This window comes from Hemicordylus capensis, chromosome 1, assembly GCF_027244095.1.
Source record: "Hemicordylus capensis ecotype Gifberg chromosome 1, rHemCap1.1.pri, whole genome shotgun sequence".
Classification (NCBI taxonomy): Eukaryota; Metazoa; Chordata; class Lepidosauria; order Squamata; family Cordylidae; genus Hemicordylus; species Hemicordylus capensis.
The window spans coordinates 242,702,188-242,719,092 of record NC_069657.1 but is presented as its reverse complement, the minus strand read 5'-3'; the positions used below and the strand labels follow the sequence as shown (position 1 = coordinate 242,719,092).

The following is a 16,905-nucleotide window of genomic DNA, read 5'->3' as shown; positions in this document are numbered from 1 at the left end:
TTCGATGGGGTAAGCTGCTGTGGCCCACTGGCACCAGTGGAGCTCCCTCCTGCTTTTTCTGAGGGCTTTCACCATTCCTGCAACTCCCGTGGTTTAGGCAGGAATAGCAGGTGTTGGGTGTGCTTGATCTGGAATGCTAGCACATCGGGGGGTTTTCCTATCCCCCATTTGGTCAGAGAAAAAGAGAAGAGGGAGAAGAACCCCTAAGGCAGTGGGGAGACAGAGAGGGCAGATCCTGAAAACATAGTGAAAAGGACAGCACAGGAGGAATTGTTTATAAAAAGGGTAGAAAACACGGGAAGGCAGGAAAGAGGCAAGGAGCAGCAGAAAAAATGGTTAAAAGGAACAAACAAACCTGGTAGAAAAGGCAGAAGTAAGCCAAACAACGGAGCTGTGTGCGTTGTGACTCTCTGGAGCTGGGACAGAGAACAAGAACCGAGAGGGACCACCCACAGGGGGCCTATTTAAGGCTTCTTCAGTCAGTATTATTCCTGCCTCTCTGGAGCGTGTGGGGGTGATCTTCTACACCAGCAGAGAATGTAGGGTTGGGAAGAACTGGGCAGAATGGTTTTCTCTGTTTTTACCATCTTTTGTTGTTAAGAGATTTTTGTTTTTAGGGCATTCTAGGTTTTTGTGTTTGGTATTTTCTCCCCCTTTTTTCTTTATATAGCTTATATCTTTCATAATAATTAATACCAACTCTCAGTGGTGTTCTTTGTTCTCTCCCTCTCTACAAACTACCAGTGTTATTGGCTGTGTCCTGCTGATTGGCAGGAGATGAACCCTCATTTAAGCATTCTGTGGCCACAAAGCATGTGTGTTGTCTGCTTTTTCAGGGATGCTTTTTGGTTCTAGCGGAGGTCCTAAAACTAGTATTTTTTAGCATGCCTCGTGGCCCCTCACAACATCTTCAAATGCCCCCCTTAATGTGAGCTTGTGGAGGCTCTGTGCCTATCCATACACTTAGATAAATAGTACAAGCCCACGCAGCACACTCCCCTATCTTTCCCTTTGGGCTTCCGAGCCTTGTCCCTCAGTTAATTCTCCAGTAATGTCTTAGACTTCAGGTTCCAATCCTTGGTTCATGCCATTATCTTGATCCCTGACCAGGAGCCATGGAACCTCCTTTCAGTATCAGTGCTCAGCCCTAAAGAAGCATAGAAGTAGTAGATGGGTGATGTCCTCTGCAGATAGCCCAAAGCACTGAGACAGTTCCTTACTACCATCTGAAATTCAAAGCCCACCCAGGAGTATCCCAGGCATGCGATAGCCCAAACAGCATTCATTTAAAAAACTATTATGTACAAAGTGTGTTGATCACTTCCCCACTAAACACGATTAAGATTATGTACAATTAAAATTGCGTGTTGCAACACACTGCAACAACAACAGACAGAAGGCAGCAGCACAAAGTAAAACCATTTTTAAAAGCAGAGGAAAATAGAAATTGTTTTACTCTGAATGCTAACAGTGAGGTGGGTTAATGGAATTCCATTAGACCACCTCACTATTAGGAGGTGGGAAGCAGATTCCACAGTTGTTTTATACCAATGGAAAAATTTCCTCCACCAGCAACCTATGCAAGATTTTACTTCATGTAAAGCAGAAATCTGGAGCAAATTCTCTCTGGAAGCTCTTAATGAAACTAAGCACAGTCTATGGCAAAGTAAAATCATTTTTTGGTAGGATGAGTGTTAGCTCTTTATTTAGATGTATAACTTGCCCCAACCGGTTGCAGGGCAGGCCACAGTGTATTGCACAATATCAAACTCTGCTGTCTCAGTGGCGCACAATCTCAGTTCCTATAAGCCACCCAACTCCCTTTGCTATCCAGCAAAGAGTTCGCCCTTAGCTTGTATTACAGCCACCCCCCACCACCATAAACATACACTCATTTTATAAAAATCAAACCTGTCATTTTCATTTCAGCTCACGTTTCTCCCCACCAAGTCATGATCTCCTACTCCACTCTTACAAGGTAGTTTCTGTCCCATTTAGCTCATATTTCCTACCACAACCACTCTGCTTTTGGTTATGCTGCTTTCATCCATGAAAGGGACAGGAGTCTGCCCCATGTGCTACCAGTCAGGCTGGTCTGTATGCTAATATACATGTTATATTACAGTATAACATTTATACTATAAGTCTGCAGTATGAATTACAGTGCATCCGAATGACTCTATCAGATTTCCATCCCTAGTAACCTAAGAACATTTTACAGACTTCTCTTATGATTCAAGGATATAATGACTGTTCTCATGACCTAACTCAAAGATCCTGTGCTCTCTCTCTCTGGGGCCCCATAAGTCTGAAATAAGATGCATGGTGACAACACAAGTTATCCATCAATCCTTCCAAGTACCATTGAATGCAGAGGAAGAGTGAAGACATCAAAATTCCAAACAGACTTTGTAAATTCTCTCCTTTCTTATACTTCCTGCTGGTCAAGAAGTTTGAATCTCAGACAGCAATGTTATAATTCATTCAACTAAGAACAAATATCTAGTCTACTCCATCCCAGCTTGATCTCAAGTGTCACAAGACTGCAATTCTATTTAGTGCCTTCATTATAAGAGACCCCTTGCTTTCCCTGCCAATGATGGCTTCTACCTTATGAATGAGAGAACTAGTTTGAAGCCAGCGGTGCTACAAGTTTGAGTAACCGCTTCTCTTTTTGCTGTGCAGACACCCCATGTGTTCAAACCTCACCTGCATCTTTCCTGAAAAGTACTTAAGCACAAGTTAGCAGCTCTTCCTTACTATGCAACTATAAGCAAAATAGTACTACTAAAACAGAAAGCAAAGATGCATCTAAAAAAGCAGTGATAGATCAGCAAGATACATTTATGTGAAAAGACAGCAATGAACTCAGTTTAAAAGTTTTAAAAGAACCACCTCATATGGAAGCCTTACTTTTAAAAAAGCTATTGTCCTGAGCTCTCCTCCACTTAAAACCTCTGCATCTGTGACATAGTTCTTTTATTCAAATCAAGTTCTACAAAAGATTTAGTCTGCAACAAAATATGGCTCATCACATAGATCTTGAGAGTTATTTCGTACGGTGGGCTTCACCACTTAAATATCCTTCAAATTAGTGTGGAAAAACTCACATTAATGGCTTATCTGCAGCAGCTAGATGGTGTGTTTTTGGATGTCTTGTAATTACTTAAGTCTACCGTTTGTGGTGACCCTTCAGCTTTCTGTTGTAACATAACTGGTACCACCATCTCAAATACAGTTTCAAAGAGATGGTCTACCTTATATCCAGTTTTTGCACTGGTTTCAAAACACATTTTTTCTGCTGCTGGAGCATGCTTCTCATCCAACATTTTATATTTCAGGATCTTCTTATAAAGTGCAATGGCATCGTCCCCATGGACTTGCTTTTTCATCTTGGCAGAAATGCAGCTATTTATAGGCTTCTCAGATTGACATTCATCTTCTGTTTCTGGCAGAAGATGAGGATCTGTGAGGTCCACTTTGTTCCCAACAATGGCAAAGATGCAGTCTGTGCTGGCAGTGTCTGTCAATGCCAGAAACCGATCCTCAAGTTCCACAATGCTCTGTAAATTGGTTACATCATATGTAAGGATAACAGCTGCTGCTCCTCGACAGTACATAGACCCAAGGCCATGAAATTGCTCACGACCTAGAAGAGAGAAAATAAAAAGTACAGCCCACTGACGTCATAATTTCCAAAAAGTTAAAGGGCAGAAGGACACAGCTTCAGTACAGAAACCTATGTATAAGCTGTAACATTCAGGCAGTTGTTATGACTAACAAATAGATTCAGCAAGAACGTCACAGGAGGAGGTTGTGACAGGAAGGATTTTTGTAGCCTTCATAAATCATATAGGGAAGTGAATTCTCTGTTAGCCTGGGAAGTACAGCTATGCATGGGGTTGCCCAGTCTCTCGGGGTGGGCCCAAGAAAGCAGATAAATATTCCTTTTTCTTTGCTGTCAATCTGTTCCCACCAGCTCACACAATTTCTGGGCTTTAGTTCAACAAGCCCACAACAGTCCTCCTTATCCATTTCATTCTCCTCACTTGCTATAGTCACAGATGAAGAAACCACTTGCTCAGAAAGGGTATTTGGTAGATTTTAAATTCAGCTGAGTTTGCTTCCTTGCTTTGAAAGGGTGCCAAGAGTGGGCAGAAAACAAGAACATAAATTACCTGACAAACTTAGTGCATGTAGTCTCCTAGATAAGTCTTCCTTAAGTTCCTCCTCCAAAAGTCAAGGTGGTGGCTGGAAAGGCTACAGAAATTAAAAGGCTGCCCATATAGTTTCTGCATTTATACCTCACAATGCCCATCTTGCACCCCTAAATAGCATAGACAGAGCTGGGCCAGGCAAGGGTAGGTTTTCTCGAACAGAGTGTTACAATGGTCGACATCCCAACTGTGTGACCATGTCCCGGAAAGGTGTGTCCCTGCTGCAGAGACCTTCACAGAGGTCTCTATCATGCAAGGTTGCCTATCATGCAAGGGAGGCTTTTTGCTAATCTCTTCTTCACTCAGAAGTGCCCTACAACACCCAAAAATACCTCCCAAAGGGCTGTGACCTCCTCAGAGACTTATTTTTGGGTGCTTTGAGGGAAGGAGAGATTGGTGAAAATCCCCTGTCCCCCACATAATCAATACTGTGAAGTTCAGGAAGGTCTCTGAAGCAGGGATGCTTCTTCCCACACGCTTAGAATGTTGCTGGCTATTGCTACCAGCATTTCATGTTTACATGCTGCTTGATTATCATACCCGTTGCCAATTCCTGTCTTCTATTTATCTGAGATTACCACAGAATAGCGTGGTATTCTGAGATTACCACAGAATAGCGTGGGGGAATAGCGTGGGGAGGGAGGCTAGAGGAGGTAACAGATATTATCAACATGATAAGAAAAGCTGCTGTTGGGTAGGCTGGTAGCAAGATAGCTTCTGAAGTGACAGAAGGCTCTTCGAATGCATACTTTTTACCTTAATCAAGGAACTCAGAAAAGCGCACTAGAAAGCTCCACACTAGCCCGACAACACTTCAGAGCTCACTCAATGGAGTTAATCTAGGAGTGTTACTCTAGGGTGACTGGCCCTCACAACTCATTCTTCAGGTGATGTCACGCACCAAGGGGGCATGGCCTGGGCTGCCGAGAGAGCTCTCAGCTTGTTATTTCAGGCAGCGCTGGCTGCCTGATAGGATGTTTCTCCCTTTATCTCTCTCTCTCTCTCAGGGAAAATGTCCTATTGGGCAGCCGGCGCAGCCTGAAATAACCAACAGAGAGTTCGCCTGGGCTCTCGGCAGCCCAAGCGTGGAGGGGGAAGTTTGTTCTGGGCTCCTCTGGAGCCCGGGCCATGCCCCCATGTCTGTGACATCACACACAGGAATATCTGGAGGGGGCTGCTAAGCGGAGCCAGACCCAGGCCGCTGTTTGGCTGGCTTCGCAGCTGAGTGTGGCTGCCGTGAGGAAGGAAGGAACGAATGAAGGAAGAGGCAAGTGGGGGAGTTTGGGGGTGACAATGACTACCCATAAGTTTATTAAGTTTATTGGATGAGAGGATTTCATTGTGAAGGAGACTTGCTTGTTTGTGCTAGTTGCGTTGTTCCTGTCTATCTAATGCCAAAACTGAAAGAATGTGTGAAGTTCAATGAACTTGTTACATTACACAAACAGGAATTAACTGCAGTTATTAGGATACAACACAACTAGACGGGGCTGCATTAGTTACAGAGTTAAACTGGATGTTGGAAGTTTATTGCCAGAATTAAGTTTGTATATTTATGATTTAAAAGGGAGCTGGATTATATGTATAGATTTTATATGCATAGAAGAAGTTGATGCTAGAAAATAGCAAAGCACATTTACTTACTTTTGAAAGTTTGCTTTGGTAGTAGAATATATGGTCTCACATCAAGTTAATACACTTTTTGCAAGTGGAATAAAATAAATAAATAAATAAATATATGCAAAGGGAGCAAAATCTCAGCAAGGTCATACATTATTTTTAGCTGCAGGGCATAACATTATAATATTTATTTAGATCTTTCAAAAAAAGAATCTCTGGATATTTGTGCTTTCCTTTTTGAAATTTGCCTCATTTGCTGTTTTAAATGTGGCTATGATGTTGAGACACTTCGGAAGCGACGTAGTTAAATTACCCTAAAATGGTAAAGCACAGACATGATTACAATTTAGTTTGCCGGGTTCTTTCAGCTTTCCTGCTTCTGTTTGTCTTTTTATGGTTGTTTTTTGGTGTTTCATAGTTTTACTGATTGACTGGCTTTAAGGTTTTAAATGTGATTTTTATGGAGTTTTATTGTATTTTAACTTTTGTAAACCACTTTGGGATGTTTTATGAAAGGCAGTATAAAAATTGAACAATAAATAATAAATTTAATAAATAAATTTTGTGCACTGCGCTTTGCATGGTGCATAAATTCCTAAAATGGCAAATACAATTGCTTTTAAAAAAGAAGACAGCTAAATAGAAAAGTGCACTTATTTTCTTCCATATTTGGGGTGTAGGTGTGTGTGATGTATCTATAGTGGCACATAATAATGCACATGTGCGCGCACTGCCTTAATACTGCTGAACAGAACAAAACTCATTCCACTCACTGGCAAAAATAATTAGAAGGAACACTGTTCATGGGGTGCAGTAGACAATTGGCTCCAATCCCTGGACCACTATTTTGAGTCTTGCAAATCCTGCTCTACCCCCATGCCACTTTTTTGATTCTTGTTCTAACTGGCAGATCTCAGGGTTCTAATTAAAAAACCCAAAGCAGATCATACAAGCCTGAAGTCTTTCTAGGCCCAATGTAAAAGTCTGCAAGCTGGTGAGAGAGAACAGCAGGTTTTGGCTCTTGCATTCCAATGAAAGCCCATAGAAGCACGACCAACACTACGACTGCTATTATTTTACACATATGTAGCACATGGTGTGCTAGATGCTGAACAGAACACTGGGTTCTCAATCACTTTCTAAAGAGTAGGGAAATGGGGAACTCCTTGCACAGCCTCTTGTGTAACCCACAGCACATCTTGTGCAATCACTTGTGCAAGACTGTATATGTGCAAATGGAGAACTCCTCGGGTAACATGCATTCACGTAGTTCCTCTTCCTCTAGCAGTAGAGCAAACCTGTGGAGCATTTCCACAGATCCTTCTCTGGGTGCCACTGTGCATGCACCCCTGTTTTTTGTTTATACACACATGCTCACCAGTGCTCTCTCTAATTTTTTCCATCTGTGCGCAGAATCAATTTTGTTCTGGGCAGCCGTATCAAGGCAGTGTGTACACACACACACATTCAGAATGGGACTTTCCTGATTCAACCTGAGTGGGATCTAAAATTGACCGAGCAGACATTTAAAAACTTGTGTGTGCATGCACATGTGCACACCTTAGAGGGAACTGGTGCTCACTCTCTCCTCTGGGCAGAGCAGCAGGAAAAACTGGGCCCAGTGCTCACTACCATGGTGCTAAGAGGATGAGTGCAGGCGTGCAAATGGAGAGAGTGGTTGCTTGTACAACGAGCAACCACCCTATCTGTTTACTTGCTCATGTGTGCTCTCCCTTTAGATGACATGGTGGTGCGGCTGGGCCCATTGAGCCCAGTCCTCCCTACTGCATTGCCCAGAGAGGGAGGGGCAAGCATGCAAAGTAGTGGCTACTCCTGTGAGGAGCCATAGCTTCCTCTTGTTCAGTTGTTGCTCCTACTGCAAGTGAACAGATGGAGCCTTTGAGAGAGATGGACAGGTGAGCGATCAGAGGCATCAGTGGCTGCCCCTTGCAACCATCACTCACTCAGTCATCTCTGTTGTGCTGCTGAGGAATGGGGCAGCACAATCCACACGGAGCAGCCACCTTCTCCTCTTCCTTGCTGGTGTTCTCCCTTGGGTGGCAAAATCCACACTTCTGCACCACTCAGAGGAGAACACAAGTCAGAAGAGAGCACAAGAGAAGGCTGCTGCATACTCTGGAGAGCACAGTAGAAAGGGCTAGGCTCACCTGGCCCAGTCTCCAGGCTGGGCTCACTTGGGCCATACTCCATGGATGGGCAAACTAGGAAAAGCACAGATGAGTGAGAGAAAGGATGAAGCAGCTGCACAAGCCTAAGTCCACTTCCAGTGGACTTCATCTGAGTTAATTCTTTAAACCCTACAAGTTGGTTTGTCTCTTCGAACTAAAATCTTATTATTTTTACTGGAAAGCCTTCTATTCTTCTTTAATCTGAAACTGGATGCTGGAGCCTCATCCCTGGAGAACCAACAACGCTTGCCTCATTTGCATGATGCTGCCTCAGAGCAAGTGGGAGGGACGATAATGCATCATGAGGATCTCTTCCATTTCCTGTGGAAAATGAACCTTAGCAGTAAGATCAATGTTTCCATCTAGTTGCAGTACTCAGACTCCCCCCCACCAAAGACTCGTGTAAAAAGCAGCAGAATGTGGCCATTGATAGGCTGGCTGATGCCTCTTGCCTGGAGTTCTCTGACAAGAGAATTCATTCAGACAGCCCTGCAAACTGCCCGTATTGTTGTGAAGTGTTTCTTAATGTTCAATGGAAACGATCCTCCTGTAATCTGTCTATGAGAACTAGTCCTGCCCTCTGTGGCAGCAGGGAACAAGTCTTTGCCCTCTTTCACTTAACAGTCCTTCAGGTATTTGAAAAGCATCCTCTTGGAACACCTCACTCTTCTTTCTCCAGGCTAAACATACCCAGTTCCTTCAATGTTTCTTCACAGGGCTTGTTTTCTACCTCCCTGAATATCTTTGTTGCCCTTCTCTGAGCCCATTACAGTTTGTTTACATCCTTTTTAAAGTCTGGTAAACAAATGAGGTCTGTTAGTGCAGAATGAAATGAAACTACGTATTCTCGTGACTTCGAAACTATGGTCCTCTTAATGAAGGCTAAAAAAAAATTTCACCTTTTTCCCAGCTGCATCACACTGCTGACTCAAGCTCAACTTGTGATTGAAAATTACACAGACACAGACACAGACACAGACACACACCACTTCTGAAGTGTGAAGTGTTAGCTATTCCTCACAGTTTTTTTCGTCTGGAGATCTGTTGAGGTTTTCCTCCATTTAAATCACTGACCCAAATGTCAGAGTACTGGGCCCAAGAGCTCTGTGGCACCCCACTTGAAACTACCCTCCAACTTAAAAAGGAGATATTCATGGACACTCTTTAAATACTATTTTCCAACCAGCTGTGAAGCCACCTGACAGTATCATAATCTAGCCCATCTTGGGGAACTTTATAAAAATGTTTGCTGAAATCATCATAGACTACATCCACAGCATCCCCTCAATCCACAAAGCTAGTAACACAATTTTAAAAAGGAGATGTGTTTAATCTCTGCATTGCTATCAAGATGCTTACAGAAAGACTGTTTTATAATTTGTTCTAGTCACTTCTGTAGTACTGATGACAGACTGACCATTCTGCAGTTTCCCAGATTCCCTTTCCTCCTCTTTTTTGAAGACTGGGACAACATTAGCCCATCTCCAGTCTTGTGGCACATGACCCTTCTTTGGGATTTCTCAGAGATTATAGACAGAAATTCTGAGAGTATATCAGCAAGTTCTCTTCACCTGGCCCTAAAGATCTGAACTCATTTAAGGTAGATAGGGCTTCTTGATCAACTCCTTATCAATCTTGAACTTTAACCACTCACCATTCATACTGCTTTTGTGAGAAGACAGGGGCAAGTTAGGAGTTGAGCCGTTCCACCTTATCTTGGGGGCCCCTTTCACCTTCTTGCATTAAGTAGGGGGTTGGACTACAAGACTTCAAAGGGTTCCTTCCAACTCTAGCATTCTATGTTCCTGCCAAGCAACAGGTCTACCATTTCCTTCATCTGAAAAAGCCCTTTTTGTTTCTCTTAGCATCCCTTGCTAGTAGCTTTCCAAGCACTGTTCCTACAAGTCTGTGCTACTCATCCATTTTTGTCCTTGGTAACCTGTCCCTTTCATTTCATATATATACTTATTTATTTTCAGCTCATCACTAAGTTTTTCATCTTCCTCCAACCCCGCCCCTCCCCTCATTGGAATGGTTTATGATTATGCCTTTAGCAACTCTTTCTCTAGGAACTCCCACTCATCTTGGGCTTCTTTCCCCATTAGCTTATCTAGACACGGAATCCTCACTAGTACTTCTCTGAGCTTATTAAAATAACCTTTCCTGAAATCCATTATACATATTTGACTAGACCCATTTAGCTTTCCATAAGATCAAGAATTCCAGCATTACATGGTCACTTTCCTCAAAGGTTTGCACTACTTTAAGCTTATTGACCAACTCTACTCTATTGGTTAGATTCAGTCAAATCAAAGACAATCCCTTCGATCCATCTGAAAGATGAAGCTGTCACAAAGGCATACCATAAATTTGTTAGAGATTCATTGCTCAGCAAAGTTTACCTCCCAACAGATATGTTTTCTTTATTTTCATTTTACTTTTCATTTTTAACCCTCATCTGGAAATAAATGCTACTTATTATGCTTTTTTGCATAAAAAAGCAAACCACTGCACTTTCAGCTGTGCTCTTGTTGTCAAACTCTTATCTGGACTCTGGTACACTATATACCCACAAGTATGGCCCCTCACCTGAGTGTATACCTGTACCTGAATTGAACTTCTCAGGGACAGAGGCTCAAGAACTGAGTCAAATAGGGATGACGAGAGATTATGTCCTAAACTGTCTGAAAAATAAAAAAAATTAATCAATTGCCAGGGCCAGATGGCTTCCACCCGAGAGTCCTTAAAAACGCAAATGTGAAATTGACAGTCTCCTTGCAAAAATATATAACTTGTCCTTACAATCAGGCTCTGTACCGGGGGATGGAAAGTAGCCAATGTAACACTGATATTCAAAAAGGGATCCAAGGAGGATCTGGGAAATTACAGGCCAGTTAGCCAGTATTTTCCAGACAAACCGATGTTCCAGACAAATTGATGGAAAGCATTTTCAAGGATAAAATTGTTAAGCATATAGAAAAACAGGCCCTGCTGAAGGAGAATCAGCATGGTGTCTGCAAAGGTAAACTTTGCCTCACCAACCTTTTGGAGTTCTTTGAGAGTGTCAACATGTGTGTAGATAAAGGTATTCAAGGGAAGAATGGTGACCAGTTCTGGTCACCATACCTCAGAAAGGACATTATAGAACTGGAGAAGGTGAAGAAGAGGGCAACCAAGATGGTCAGGGGCCTAGAGCACCTTCCTTAAGAGGCAAGGCTACAACACCTGGAGCTTTTTAGTTTAGGAAAAAAAGACAACTGAGGGGAGACATGATAGAAGTCTATAAAATCTATCATGGTGTGGAGAAATATTTTCCCTAGAACCAAGGATGGTTTACAACCAGTCTATCACTCGCTCACTACACAGTGGTGAGGTGAGGTCTGGGTCCTCCAGTGAGAGGCCAGACCAAGAGAAGTTTAGTCCAGGAGGAGGAAGCAATGCATGAAGCAACTCCCTCCCCCGTAATCTGAGACTGAGAGAGAGGGGTGGGGGCCATCATGAACCCTGAGGGAGGAATCTGGATACTGCCTGAACTCCTCAAGAACCACTGCTAGTCAGAGTAGATGATGCTGCTTTAGATGGACCAAAGATCTGACTCATTAGAAAGGTGTTCTGATGGAAACACCTTGACTTAACACAACTGAAAGTGTATCTTGGCCTGCTAGTCCTGGCTGATGTGTCTCATGCCAATCATGAAGTGCTGCAGGGACTGTGGGCAGTACGTTTGTGACCTTCCTATTTCTGTTCCACGATGCAGCTGAGATGATTTGATCACAAGTAATTTAAGGTTTGATGACAAAGCCTCACAACAAGAGAGAAGAGTGATTACCAAGCTGGCAACCATTACAGGTATCTGGACCTTGTTTGTGCAGGAGCTGCAGGAGAACTACATTCCTGGGTCTGACGCGCAGTTGATGAGCAGCTGTTAGGTTTCCAAGACGCTGTCCCTTCTGGCAACACATGCCAAGCAAGCCAAAGAAGAACAGTCTGAAAACATGATAGTGCTGTGAGGCAAAAGCATCCTACCTAATGATAGGGATTGTTTACCTTGGGAAGCAAGCTGGAGGACTGCAACAAAGACAAGGAGGCCTGCAAGTTGTGCAGCAATGTGTACAGCCATAGACAGAACACCACTTGGGGCCACTTGTTGAAGCACGGGTAGAGGGGTGACTCAGATTAGTATCCCTCTCACACAATTGAAGGATGTGCCAAGAGTGCATCGGCACATCCACTAGTGACATCAGGGCAGGTGTGTTCTTGCCACAGACCTGATGTTTCTCACATATGCAGGGCAATGTTCATCTGAACCTGCCCTCAGAGAATTGAGGTGGGGGATAACCTTTCCCCTCAGTGTATAGCTGGCAGAGGCTCTCCTGAGCAAGGGGTTGATGTGTGATGCACTATGAGACATGAGTCACCATACATACTCACCTCCCCCCTCCGCCACCCCCCAAGATGAAACCAGTTCACAAAGGAAAGCACTGTCATCTGTGTTTGGTATGGCTGGACAGAAGACAAGTATTGTGTGTATTCAGGAAGTCTGTGCCAAGGTGTTTTGAGAGAGGGAGTGGTTCAGGCTTCAGGCCCGGCTTTTCAACAGAGACTACTATGGTTGCCCAGAGGAACTACCTGTGCATAGAGAGAGAGAGACAGGGGGAGGGCAACCCTGTTAATTCTCTTAGATCTCTTAGCAGCTTTTGATACCATTGACCATGGTATCCTTTTGAATAGGCTGGCCGAGTTGGGTATGGGAGGCACTGCTTGGAGGTGGCTCTGCTCCTACCTGTTGCCAAAAGGTGGTGTTGGGGGGTTACTGCTCAATTTCCATGGCAATTATGCTTTGGGTTTCCACATGGTTCCATTCTTTCCCCCTTGCCATTTAATATCTCCATGAAACTGCTCAGAGAGGCCATCTGGAGATTTGGCCTGAGGTGTCATCCATACATGGATGATGCTCACTTGCATCTCTTTCTTTCATCAGACTCAGGTGAGGCGGTGACTGTCCTGAATTGGTGCTTGGATGCAGTAAGGGACTGGATGAGGGTGAATAAGCTGAGATTCAGTCCAGACAAGACAGAAGTACTGTTGGTTGGTGGTTCCTCTGCCTGGGTGAATGATGTTCAGCCTGTTCTAGATGGGGGGGGGGGGTTGCACTCCCTCTGAAGGACCAAGTTCGCAGTCTGAGAGTGCTCCTTGATCCTGCACTGTCACTAGAGGCTCAAGTGGCCTGTGTGGCTCGGAGCCCCTTTTATCAGCTTCAACTGACACACCAACTGTGACCTTACCTGGACAGAGATCACTTGGCCAGTTACTCATACTCTGGTATCCTCTCGCTTAGATTACTGCAATGCATTGTACGTGGGGCTGCCTTTGAAAATGGTCTGGAAACTGCAGCTGGTACAAAAAGGGGCTGCAAGATTATTAACTGGGACAGGATATTTTGAGCATATTACGCAGTCAGCTGCACTGGCTCTCAGTCCAGCTGGGCCCAATTCAAAGTGCTGGTTTTCAAATTCAAAGTGCTGATTTTAACATTTAAAATCCTATATGGCTTGTTTACCTGAGAGAGCACCTTGCCCCAAATGTCCCAAGCCGGACCTTAAGATCTTTGGAGTCCCTCCTCTGAGTGCCTCTGCCAAACGTGATGAGGTAGTTGGCTTCCACCCCACTTATGGAATAGCCTCCTCAGTGAGGTTCCCCTGGCTTCATCACTTTGTTCTTTTAGATGCCAGGCAAAGATCTTTTTGTTCACTCAGGCCTTTTAAATTTTGATTTTAAAAATTGGTTTCTATTGAATAATAAAGAATTTTTATATTACTTTGTATTTTCGTTTTCCCCCTTTTGGTCTGTTATAATTTAATGTGTTGTGTGTTTTAAATTGGAGGTTTTAAAGTTGCGTTGTGAGGCATCCAGAGAACAATTTGTTATGAGGTGGCTAACAAAGTTGTTTATTATTATTAATTAATAATAATAATAATAATAATAATAATATACCTCTGCTAAGTGGGCAAAGAGTCACCTTTTGAACATGGCGATTCTCTTTATTTAGCAGGGGGAGAGTAACTAGCCATATCCACCCACAGCACAGTACTTCAAGTGACTGTTACTGGTGTGTATCTTATGTTTCTTTTTAGATTGTGAGGCCTTCGGGGACAGGGATCCATCTATCTTTATTCATTCATTCACTCTCTATGTAAACCGCTTTGGAAAACCGCTTTTTTTTTGTTGAAAAGCAGTAAAGACATATTTGTTGTTTGTATTATTGGTATTGTGTTTACTCAGGAAGTCTATGCTCAGGACAACTGACAAGAAACCAAGCAAAAAATGTGTTGGTTGTGGGTGACTGTCCAGTAGAATGCATTTAACCTGCTCCCAGATTGCCTTCAGGTCAGTCACAGCATGTCCTTTCAGGTGAAATTCTGAGAAGTGAGCTGTTGAAGTATGGATTCTTATTAGTGTGGGGTTTGAAGCCTTCATTTTTCTTAGCTGAGAACTCACATTCTCAGTGAGCTGGGCATGGCAAAGGGCACCATACTTAGGATGTGGGGGTTACCGCTGCACTCCCCTGGAGTGAAATATAAAATTATTGTGGGTTCTGTGGCCTGCAAAAGTTGGCGGGCATCCAATGTAACTAATAGGACTAATTGGGATTAGGAAGTCCTACTCGTGTGTTAAAAATCATTGACTCCAGATACAGGTTAAAATCACAGTGGCTACTACAGATTGAACCAGGAAATCTATATATATATATAATATTTGGATATTTACCTCTAGGATCTTTCTTATCTCCATGATAGCCACTGAGAGAATACAGTAGTAAGATCAAGTGATAAAGGGATACCCTTCAGTAGACAAAAAGAGACTATTACCTGGAAACCTATCTAACAAAACATGTACACACATGAGCATATAGATCAATCTGTATAGAAGTTGTATAGGTATAGAAGTTGTAGCTGTGCTGAATGTAACATGAATAACTTCACACATACACAGCCCACTGTTCTCTCTAACAGGGATTCCCAGATGTTGTTCACTACAACTCCCAACATCCCTAGCTGCAATGGCCTTTAGCTAGGTATTATGGGAGTTAAATAATCCACAATATCTAGGAATCCCTGTTAGAGGGAACACTGACACAGACTGTACACGAATTCAGTTTAACATGTGAAGGGACTTCACCTTTAAAAACCAAATTACATAGAAATATAAAACAATCAGAGAATAGAATATAATTGTCTGGCTTGGCAATTTTTAAACATCCCCAAGGGAAGAACTGAGCAATTCACCTACATTAATAGTGAAACTCAGAATTGTAATATACCTGTGCCTGGATAAGCAGTATGTTCTCATCCCTATAACAAAAAGGTACCAGCAAAGGAAAGCGTACCTGCTCGAGCGTTGGTTTCATTTCATGTAGTGGGGAAAGATGAGTGTGAATGTTTAAAAAATAACTCTACCAATGCAAAGTCCAGTACAAGTACAATCCATTATAATCACATTTCTAAACCACCTTTTGTCCTGGTATCCCAGGGCAATGTACAGCAGTCTAGAAGTATCACAATTTAAATATATTAAAACATAAAATTCACCAAAAAGTTAAAAACAAAAACAAGAGCAATTTTTAAAAAGCAAAAGACTTTTCTGTCTTACAGGCTGGGCGGGGGCGAAGGATGAGAGCGAGTAGTTTTTGACAGCTCCACAGTGTCCGCAATATTGCAGGAGAGGGCGTAGCCAGAGATGCTGAGAAGCCTTGGGGTAGCAGCGGCAGGCAGGAGGCCAGGCACGCGCTCCCCTGCCCGCCTTGGCCAGGAGGGCTCCCTAGACTAGACGGTCCCGTCTTTGCTGCTCCTCCCTTTCGTTTCAGCGTGGCGGGGTGAGAGAGGGGAAGAGACAACACGCAGCAGCTCAACCACAGCTATGTTAAAAGCATCGTGGCTTTACCCACTAGCCTCTATGGGCAGCTCTCCCTGCCGCTCTGCGAGAGGGAAACTTGCAAAAGCAGACCCATGATAACCCGGAACTCAGCGGTGTTAGTCTAGCACTTCGGAGAGGGGTTCCTGCTGTGTCAGCAGTGTCGGGCGTCTTGCTGCTGCCCACACACGGTCACAGGACGGCTCGGTTGGCCAGGGGAGCGCCGAGCCGAGCCAACTAGGTTCCCGAGCGTGAACAGAAAGCCAGCTTGGCGTGTCCTCGGCAAAGGGGCGCTTAACCAGCCCCAACCCAACGAGCGGACCAGCCCAGCCCCGACGAGAGTGAAGTGCGAGCCGCGCCAGCAGGCGCCACCACCTCGCCCCGCTGCTCACCTGCCGTGTCCCAGATGGAGATGTTGTGGGGCCCCCACTGTTTGAGGTAGAAAGCGCCGCCGACGGTGCTGACAGTGTCCTGGAAGCGCCGCTCCATGTAGCGGTGCAGCAGCGAGGTCTTGCCCACGTTCATGTCCCCCAGCAGCACCACCTTTCCGTCGGGCTTCATGCTGTGTCCTCGCTAGCCGCGCGGGACGGCGGAGACGTTCTAAAAACCACCCTGGGAACTTTGGAATGAGGAAGGCGGGGCTCTTGCTGACTTTCTAGTTTTCTCCCTCCTCCTCCTTCTCCGGGACAGGAGAAGAGGGCGGAAAGGGAAGGGCCCGCGGAAACGTCGTGGCCTCCGAGGGGCGGGCCGGGCCCTCCAGAGACAGACGCCTGGTCCCAGCGGCACAGCTGAGCAGGCTCCTCCGCGGTGTGTCGCCCTCCTGGACTTTCTGCCGGGAGGCAGCGAGCTGCGCGCAGAGCTAGTTCGGAGTTAGAGTGCTGGCGAGGAGGTCGGCCCAGTTCAGGTGTGTTTGGATGGAAGTCCTCGTGCAGCAGCACGGCTCAGTCGCTTAGAGGGAGTTTCCTGGT

General features: G+C 44.4%; 1 protein-coding gene across 1 annotated transcript; it reads right to left on the bottom strand.

The window, feature by feature from the left end:
• Positions 1–1,662: 1,662 nt before the first annotated feature.
• RAB20 (RAB20, member RAS oncogene family) lies at positions 1,663–16,703 on the bottom strand. The gene is made up of 2 exons (XM_053283870.1): positions 16,330–16,703; positions 1,663–3,649 (listed from the first exon to the last, which is right to left on the bottom strand). The coding sequence occupies exons 1-2, from the start codon at positions 16,496–16,498 to the stop codon at positions 3,120–3,122; spliced, it is 699 nt and encodes a 232-aa protein (XP_053139845.1). The 5' UTR covers positions 16,499–16,703; the 3' UTR covers positions 1,663–3,119.
• Positions 16,704–16,905: the final 202 nt, after the last annotated feature.

Coding starts and splice junctions, on each gene's coding strand:
- RAB20 (XM_053283870.1), bottom strand. CDS start 16,498: ATGAAGCCCGACGGAAAGGTGGTGCTGCTGGGGGACATGAACGTGGGC. Junction 3,650..16,329: donor CTCCATCTGGGACACGGCAG/GTGAGCAGCGGG, acceptor TCTCTCTTCTAG/GTCGTGAGCAATTTCATGGC.